Source organism: Gavia stellata, chromosome 14 (assembly GCF_030936135.1).
Source record: "Gavia stellata isolate bGavSte3 chromosome 14, bGavSte3.hap2, whole genome shotgun sequence".
NCBI classification, from domain to species: Eukaryota; Metazoa; Chordata; class Aves; order Gaviiformes; family Gaviidae; genus Gavia; species Gavia stellata.
Window position 1 is genome coordinate 23624343 of NC_082607.1, and position 8914 is coordinate 23633256.

At 67.1% G+C, this 8914-nt stretch overlaps 1 protein-coding gene across 1 annotated transcript; it reads left to right on the plus strand.

The window, feature by feature from the left end:
* The first annotated feature begins 263 nt into the window (after window positions 1-263).
* On the plus strand, window positions 264-6078 carry LOC132318171 (tumor necrosis factor ligand superfamily member 10-like). Its single transcript, XM_059824525.1, has 5 exons — window positions 264-497; window positions 4061-4207; window positions 4529-4565; window positions 5099-5206; window positions 5482-6078. The coding sequence occupies exons 1-5, from the start codon at window positions 264-266 to the stop codon at window positions 5922-5924; spliced, it is 969 nt and encodes a 322-aa protein (XP_059680508.1). The 3' UTR covers window positions 5925-6078.
* Window positions 6079-8914: the final 2836 nt, after the last annotated feature.

The window sequence follows — 8914 nt, forward strand, 5'->3', positions numbered from 1 at the left end:
AGGCCCAAGCCCGTCCCCGAGCTCCCGCCGCCCGTCTCCCGCTGCCGACGGGGCACCTGCGGCCGCACCCTGTCCCCGGGGCCACCCCCGGGCCCCGTCCCCCGCCCCGGTCCCCGCGCCCCGCGGCGGGAGGTGGCCGGGGAGGCCCCGCCCCGCGCCCCGCCCCTCGCCCCGCCCCTCGGCCGGTCCCTCCCGCCGCCGCCGCCGCGGCCCCGTCGGAGCGCGGCGGGCTCGGGGCAGCGGCAGCCGGGGCGGGCCGGGCCATGGCCCCGCACCAGCCCAGCGCCGGGCAGTACCTGCGCTCCGACAGCGGCGGCTCGGAGGCCCGAATGCTGGCGGACGAGGCCGGCCCCGGCGGCGGCCCCGGCGGGGCGCGGGGGCGGCGGCGGCGGCGGTGCGGGCCGCTGTGGGGCAGCGTGGCCGTCATGGCCATCCTCGCCCTGCAGATCGCCTCCACCACCGGCCTCTTCGTCTACTTCACCATGGCCATCTCCAAGGTGAGGCCGCCGGCGGGGGCTCTGTCCTGCGCCCCCCGCGCACCCCCCCCCCCCCCGCCCCGGAGCCGTTCCGGTGCGGGCGGGGCCCGGGGGGGGCGGGCCGGGAGCGGCGGGGGTGCTGCCCCCGCGGGAGACCCGACGGCTGCGGGGAGGGCTCTGCCCGCTCCCCGCCCCGCGCCTCTGCTCGCCGGGGACGGCAGCTACCGGCGCTGCCCCGCCGCGCATCCAGCTGTGGAGGCGGGGGGGAGGCACTGCCCGAGCTCCGCCCGGAGCCGCCGGTCCAGATGTGGGGCGGGGGGTGGACGCTGCCCCCGGCTCCCCTGGGAGCCGCCGGTCCAGATGTGGGGCGGGGGGTGGACGCTGCCCCCGGCTCCCCTGGGAGCCGCCGGTCCAGATGTGGGGCGGGGGGCGGACGCTGCCCCCGGCTCCCCTGGGAGCCGCCGGTCCAGATGTGGGGCGGGGGGTGGACGCTGCCCCCGGCCCCGCCCCGAGCCGCGGATCCAGATGTGGCGAGAAGGAGCCTTTGTCCTGGGCTGGGGCGGGAGCTGAGGGGCCTCGCTGGGGCGGGGGGGGCTGCCCCGGGGTCCCGTCAGAGTTTGCAGCTCCAGCTGGGGATGGGGGGGCTGCCCTGGGCTCCAGGCCCCGTTTGCCCCTGGTTCCTACTTCATCTCCCCCCGTCCGCCCCCGCCATTCCCGTCCCACCCAGGCTCCGGGACCTCCGGATCCTCCGCGCCCCTCTGTGAGATGCTGGAAGTGGCCTGGCTGGGACCCCCCCCGCACCAGCAGCTCTTGGGTGCTTGCTCTGGCTTAATCCCACCAAATAACCGTGCTGGGACCCAGCCATTCCCCCCGACCCGCGGTGTCTCTCGTGCCAAACTCAGATGTGACGGGCCTGATCCTGCTAACAGCCCCCCCCACCAGCAGCCGATTCGGGCTCCACAGCAATCCCCGAGCAGCGGGGGGGCAAGGAGGGGAAAACCCCCGACAGGAGAGATCTTTGCTGCGGGAGAGGGAAATTCAGGCCTGGCAGGCAGCTCCACTGAGGGCACCCATCATCCCTGCTGATGCTGGAGGGCCCGTCAAGACAAGGGTCCCGCGGTGCCAAGCGCTGCACAGAACCACAACAGAGACGGGGAGAAAGGGAAAAAGCCCGGCCCGTGGAGGAACGGCCTGTCTGCTGCCGGCGGAGCAGACTTCAGCCCTGGCTTTGGGCTTTGTTTCCATCCCTGGATCCCGTGGCACCCGCTGTGAGGGATTTACATGAAAGGCACTGGAGAGAGGAGGGGAATGCGGGCGGAGGAGCCACAGGAAAGGGCTGAAGGGAGGAGAAAGCCACTTAAATTGACCTCTTGGGGCTAATTTCCGAGGCTGGTCACTGGATCCCTGCGTGGGATCTGTGCTGGGGATAGGTAGTCAGAGCTCAGCACCTCCGGGGACACCGAATCCCTCGGCAGGGCCAGCCTGCCCTCGCCCCCTCACGTGGGGTGCTTCCCGTGCCTCCGGTTTTACAAAACTTTCCCACTTTTTCCTTAATTCAAACACCCCACCCAGCACAAGGTCCCCAGGAGGGGAGACGGAGAAGGCAGGCGGAGGGGTTACGCTGCGAAGAGAGAGGTGCTGGTGGTACACGCAGCCCGTCGCAGCAAGATTTAGTCAAGGCAATTAGCGGGACCAGTCGGTGCCAGGCAGTTGTTGGGACCCAGAGGGACGAGGCACACGGTTGCAGTCCCCATGGTACTGCTGGGAACGTGCCACCGCCCTACCGGGACCGGTTAGAGGAGGGCTGACCCCAGTTACACGGGCACACGCCGGTAATTAGTGCTCCCGGCAGCACGGCGGAGCTGCACGCACGGGCCCTGCCCGAGCACGCGCTCGTCTTGTGGAGTTTCGTGTGAACAGCCCCATCGCTCGGGGATTTACTGCGGGCACCGTGCAGCCACCCGCTCGGGCAGGCAGGTCTTCGCGAGACCGCAGCCCGGGTGGCTGAACCCCGCCCGGGGAAAACGCTACGAGGGCTGCGCTCGCCTTTCTCCAGCCATGTGAGCCACCGCATCAGTCCCTCCGAGCGTGCCGCTGCGGCGCGTCTGCCAGCCGCCGTGCTCCTGGCCGGTCCAGCCGGCCCGTGCTAGGACAGACTGTTGGCCCAATAGTGCAAACAAAAGCCCCCCACCCCTTGTCATCTGGCCTCACGCAGCCTTTCTGCTGATGCTGGAGTCTGTATTGCTCCCAAACGCCAGCGCATCCTGGCACTAGGCCAAGTGAGCACCCAAAACTGCGGCCGAGGGAGGCGGGCGGGCCGGAGTCTGGTGAGGGCTCGGAGCAAGCAGGGACCTGGGGCAAGTGCAGGGTGCTGGAGGTGGCCAAGCCCCAGGTGACGGTGTGGCCAAGCTGAGGACTCCTGGGTCGTGTCCTGGGATCTGGGAACGACCCAGGTGGTGAAGGCAGGATGGTCAAGGTGCCGGTGTTCATTCCCAGCTCCTGATTTCAGGGCAACCGTCCCATCTGTGCCTCGGTTTCCCCACGCCCTAGACAGCAGCGCGGTGTGGTGAGACCCTATAGCCAGCCGTGCCTGTCCCCCACGGTGACGCCACGGCCAGAGCTGAGCCGGGTCAGCCCCGGGACAGCCTGGGAAGGGGCAGCTCGCCGCGCAGCAGCCCGCGTCACGTGGAGGGAAGGCTTCCAGCCCAAACCACAAGCCAGCGCAGGCTAGAAAGTGTCTGAGATCTGCCTGCGCTGACGCAGCCCTGCGAGTGCTCGGGGTCCCGTCTCCAGCCAGCACGGCTCGGCAGCTGGAAGGGCAGAGCTGCGCGAGAGCTTGTTTTGCAACCCCAGCTTAGCTCAGCAGCGGGAAAGCACGAAGAGCGGGGACCAGGCTGCCCGGACACGTCCAGCCTGCAGCTGCAGCTCGTACCTCTGTGCGCCATACAGAGCCAAGCCTCGCAGGGCAACCGCTTCCCCGGGAGCTGTGAACACCTCGTTCGAAGCGAAGGCTGGGTTTTACTGCTTGAGGGAGGAGTCTCGTTCCCCCAGGGCAGGAGAGGAAGAGGCGAAGGAGATGGAGAATGGGAAATTTGGGTTCCTTTTCTTTACCTGGTGCTCTGCAGCTTGCAAGAGTCCTCGAGTCTCGCCGCCTCCTCACGCTCGGCGCCGGAACTCAGTGAAAGGGGCTGTCATGTTTCCCGAAGGGCTGGGATGAGCAAGACTCGCTTCTTCCAGGGACCACAGGAGGACAAGATAAGCTTTAACCTCTCCAACTCACAAAAACGGAGTTCTGACAGAACTTGGGATCTACCCGGCCTCCTGCCACCCAACTCCATCCCAGCACTGGAGATGCAGTTGGTGTTTGCATCCCGGCGGTACCGCCCTGTCCCACCACCAGCTCTGGGGTTGGGGCAGCTCAGGGCTATTCTCCACCCCGCGTGACGCCAGACGAGCCGGGCCGAGGGCGGCTGCCCCGTGCGCGCACCCCGCCGGGCATCCCCACGGCTCCCCGCAGCCGAGTCGCGCACGCCGCCCCTGCCTGCGCGCTGTGACGCGGGGATGTCCGGGTGTTTCTGTTCCAGCTCAAAGCCCAGGCGCCGGGGAGCGCGGAGGAGCTGCGGTGCCTGCAGGTTATCAATCAGCAGCCGGAGGGCTCCAGCCTGGAGGAGCTGATCAGCAACCAGTCCTGCCTGAAGCTGGCCAACACCATCAAAGCCTACGTGGCCACGGTGAGCCCAGACCCGCCAGCTTTGGGGGCTGGGGGAGGATGGGACAGCCGATGGGAGAGCTCCTGTCTGCCCCCCTGCCTCAGTTTCCCCATCCGCCTCACCGGAGGGGTGGCAGAGGGCAATTGCAAGGATGGTTTAAGAGGGGGGGCGGAGGAGTGGGGCTGGACACCAGGCCCTCTGCAGCGAGGAGCTGCTGGAGCCCAGAGCCATAGCATGAAAGACAAGGTGATGAAGGGTTGGAAGAGACGAGAGGAGCTGGGGCGCGGGGAGCTCCCGTTTCACCTTTAACCGCAGGACCGTTTCTCTTCTCTGACGGTCCAGGTGACAGAGAACGTTATCCGCAGGAGCGCGGTGAAGGGTGAGTCCCTCCTGACCCAGTACCAGGGGTGGCAGCCGCGCTGCCGCTTGCCAACGCTGCAAAGTATCGGCAACCTCTTCGCTGGGGCCGGCTTGCAGCCGGACAGACGGAGCCGCGGTCCACGTGCGCACGGCTCAGCGTGCGGCTGGGCGTGCCAGCGGGCTGGGGAGGCTCGGTCGTTCCCGGGGCAAACTCCGCCGGGCACGGTGCTGCGAGCTGGGGCAGGAGAGGGGAGAGCAGGGACTGTCCCACTGGGCGGGTGAAGGGCATACGTCCCCAGGGAATGGGTTGGAGGGACAGCCACGTACGTCTGCCTGCAGTCCGGGGAACCGGGGCCACAGGGGACAGCACAGAAATGTTGGATAATGATTGACTAGACATTTCCATCCCCAAATAACCTCCCTCTTCGACGGTGAGTGGGGCATTTCCCTGCCCCGCTCGCTCTGCTTGCTCAGTAAGGACCTGCTCTGCCGGCACGGGGCTGGGCGTCCCCACGCTCTGTCCTCTACAGCCGTGTGTCCCTTTCCTCGCAGAGGCCCGGCGGAGCTACTTCAACACCTCGGAGGGGCAGGTTCCTCCCAAAACAGCCGGCAAGCCCTCGGCACACCTCACCCTCCGCCCGCAGAGCCTGGCCCAGGATGGTGAGTGGGGGAGCCCCACTGGGCACCAGCGGCTTTCTGAGATGGGAACAGGGGAAAGATCTCACCCAACGGGCAGGGACCGGGATGGGAGGATGCATTTGGTGGCAGATGGGGAGATGTTTCTCCTGTCCCATCCAAGACCACCTTCTCCACCCCTCCAAGCTGGATGACACCTGGGAGAGAGTTAGAGCCACCCCCGCTCCCCCTTTCTCCTGACCCTGACGGGTGCTCCCCAGAGCATCTCACTCCCCTCGGTGACCATTCCTTCTCCCCAGGAAACTCCAAGCGCTTCGGGAACCTCTCCCAGTCCTGCCGCCACGCCATCGCCCGCTGGGAAGACAGCACCATCCACTCGCACCTGCAGAACATCACCTACCGGGATGGCCGGCTGCGGGTCAACCAGGCGGGCAAGTACTACGTCTACTCCCAGATCTACTTCCGCTACCCCAGCGACGGGGCCAGCGCCCGAGTCTCCGTCCCCCAGCTCGTGCAGTGCATCAACTGGAAGACCTCCTACAGCCAGCCCATCCTCCTGCTCAAAGGGGTGGGCACCAAGTGCTGGGCGCCCGAGGCGGACTACGGGCTCCACGCTCTCTACCAGGGGGGACTGTTTGAGCTGAAGGCCGGCGATGAGCTCTTCGTCTCCGTCTCCTCCTTGGCCATCGACTACAACGATGCAGCAGCCAGCTACTTCGGGGCTTTCCGGCTCGACCTGTGACAGCCACCTGCGCCTCCCACCTTCCCGCTGCTCCTGCCCATCGACTCTTCCACGTGGCTTCGGGGCAGCAGCTATTGGAACAGGACAACGGCCGAATGGCCGGGGGGGGGGGGACCCGGCGCGGGGTCCTTCCCTGCGTGCGTGGTCCCTTGAGCCGGAGGAGGGCACGGGGGGTGGCTGCCCGCAGGGACCCCCTCTGCTCGGTGCCGCACCGGGCGCTGCCATCCAGCCGGGAGGAAGCCCGTGAGCCAGGAAGGGTCTCCGAGGGCCCACGGGAGACATGTGTGAGGGGGGACGTCCCAGCCCTGGTGGCACATCACCTCCCTGGCTCCCCTCTGAGCAAACGGAGCAGGCAGCACCGAACGGCTCCCTGCTGCAGGAGAGGCACCGGGGTCACATCTGCAACTGCAAGACAAAGCGTCCCCGTGGCAGGGTGACCCTCTGCAAGTCTGACCCCGCGTCTGGCAGGGGCAGCGCCAGCCAGGCTGTGAGCCCTCGGGGACCCCGAGCGGGAGGCGCTGGGGCAGAAGCCGGGGCTAGCGGAGAGCAGCGGCACGGCGAGCGCAGGGCTGGCACCCCCGGGGCAAAGCGGCAGGGCCAGGCTGCAGGTACGAGGCGGGTCCAGCGTCAGCTTCTGGAGACGAGTTGAAGGAGTTTCAGTTCGGGCTAATTAGAAACCTGGAGCGATGCCAGCAATCGGTTTCAGGGGAGGTCAAAGAGCAGGACCACGAAGCTGTAATAGTCACCAGCCCAAGCAACCGCGCCCAGGCACGTGGCAGAGGCACATTTTGCCCGAGCCGAGCTGCCCAGGACCATCCGGCCCAGCAGCTTGCCATCATCGCACCTCCCCTTCGCTTCTGACCAAGCGTCTCTTGCCTTGGGGTTTTTGGTCCTCCCGGCCCTGTTGGGCCAGCGCAGCCACCCCCTCGCTCACGTCGTTAGCCCCGGCAATCGTTAACCTGCAGGATTTCAACTCATGGGTGAGCCCCAGCGGTAGCAGCACAGGACGCGGGAGGGATGAGACCGACCCCTCGGTGTTAAAGGCCACGTCAGATGCAAAAGGTGGGTTCGAGCAGAACAGAGCATGGTCAAGCTGGCTCGGCCCATGGACGCTGGGCTGGACGCAGCCCCCTTTGTAATTACCTGTATACTCTCTGTATCATATTAAGACTGTGTAAGATGTGTATGGGCAGGACGGCAGCACAGGCTCCCACGAAGGATGCAAGCACCCCCCGTGCCGGCACGGCTGCGGCGGGGGGCTCTCAGTGCTGGTTTAAATAAAGCCTGTACCCCAGCACTGGTCTCGCACCTCTTTGCATCAGGCACCCCAGGCAGCGTGTCCTGGGACACAGCAGCCACAGTGCTGCGTAAACCAGACATTTTGAGGTCTGGGCTGGTTCCCACACAGCACCCCCGGGTCCTGGGCAGCCCCGCTCGCTGCCGCTCAGCCTTACTGCCCCCTTTCCCTCTCCCAGCCCAGCCCGGGGCAGAGGCTGGCTGCAGGCGGAGGGCTGCAAGGGGCAGAGCAGAGGGGCAGCTTCCCCCCGGGCTTCCACCCCTGCCTGAGCGGCGTCCTGCCGCGCCAGCCCGGCGGCGGCAGCGGAGCAGCCCGGGTGCGGTGCCAGAGGTGCCAGCTGCCAAGGCAGCCTGGGGAAATGGTTCTGCGGTTCCCAGGAGCTCTGGCTCCGAGAGCTGCAGACGGAGCCCAGCGAAGGCTGCAGGCAATAACCAGGTCCTGCCCCATCTTGCATCTGTAGCACCTCGAAGGGCTCCCCTGCCGCAGCCTCTCCCCTACGGACACCTGCGGCATTCCCAGGGAGTTGCACTCCCGCTCCAGGTGCCTTCGTCTCCCCTGGGACCAGGGGCAGCTCCAGCACCAGCTCCGGCAGAGCCCCTCCCGGGACCTGAGCCTGTCCCCATTCCTCTTCCTCATCAGCTCTCCAGGCTGTGTCGGTGCTGGTCCTCCTCTCCCCGCTTTGGGGTCACCAAGCCCAGCCCAAGGCACAGCCAGACCCCGGGGTGCCGAGATGGGCGAGTTCCCCATCACGCCGTGGCCAGAGAGGGGCTGCTCCTTGCTCCCGCTCTCCATCCCACAGCTTTCCAGGCCTGAGCCCCCTCTCTTCGCATCCTTGGCTAGGAGCCAGTGCCAGGCTGAGCTAGATGGCTCTCCCGTCCCCCCACATCCACAGACGTTGGCCATTGCTGCTCAGCAGCCCCAGCTCCTGCAGGCTTCCGCTCCAGCAAGGCGATACAGAAAGCCCCCCCAGGGGCACACTGCGGCCCCCTCACCCCGCACACAAGCGCCTGGCCCAGCCCCAACTGCACGGGCAGCTTTCCCAGCTCATCCACAGCCTCCCGGCCAGAGAGCGCCGAGAGCACCGTCCTGCTGTCTGCAAAAGGGGTGACGCGGCTGCTCCCCGCTCCAGGCAGGGCTGCAGGGTCCTGCTCCCCCCGCGGCCACCCCCTCCCCGGCCAAGGTCCCCCCGGCCCCATGGAGGGAGGCGAGCCGTGGCTCTGACGGGCGCGTTGTGCTCTTGCCCGACGCAAACACAACCCGAAAGCGCACAGCGCAGCGGGGTCCCCCGTGATATCGCTTAGCAAAGACCCCCCAAACACGGGGAGCCCTGCCACGGGCCGGCCCCGCTAACCCCTCCCTTCCAAAACCACCTTCGAAATGGTCTCTTTTTCATCCACCTCCCGTTCCTCCTCCCGCTTTCTCGACCATCTTGGTGACCAACAACAGGAATCAGGCTCCCAGGGCTCTTAAAATCCTTACCACCCCGAAACCTCCCCCCGGGGAGCACCTTACCACCCCGAAACCTCCCCCCGGGGAGCACCCAGCTCATGCCGGCTCCCGCACCCCCGGCCCCTCAGCTGCCTTTGGCAGCAGCTGTGGGAGCTCAGGGTTGAATCAGAGGATGCAGAGCTGCAGGAAACGGAGAAGGTAGTTCAAAGTTTTTCTTTGCAATAGAGTTTAAAGCAGCCCCCCG

Coding starts and splice junctions, on each gene's coding strand:
- LOC132318171 (XM_059824525.1), top strand. CDS start 264: ATGGCCCCGCACCAGCCCAGCGCCGGGCAGTACCTGCGCTCCGACAGC. Junction 4,208..4,528: donor TCAAAGCCTACGTGGCCACG/GTGAGCCCAGAC, acceptor CTGACGGTCCAG/GTGACAGAGAACGTTATCCG. Junction 5,207..5,481: donor GCAGAGCCTGGCCCAGGATG/GTGAGTGGGGGA, acceptor CCTTCTCCCCAG/GAAACTCCAAGCGCTTCGGG.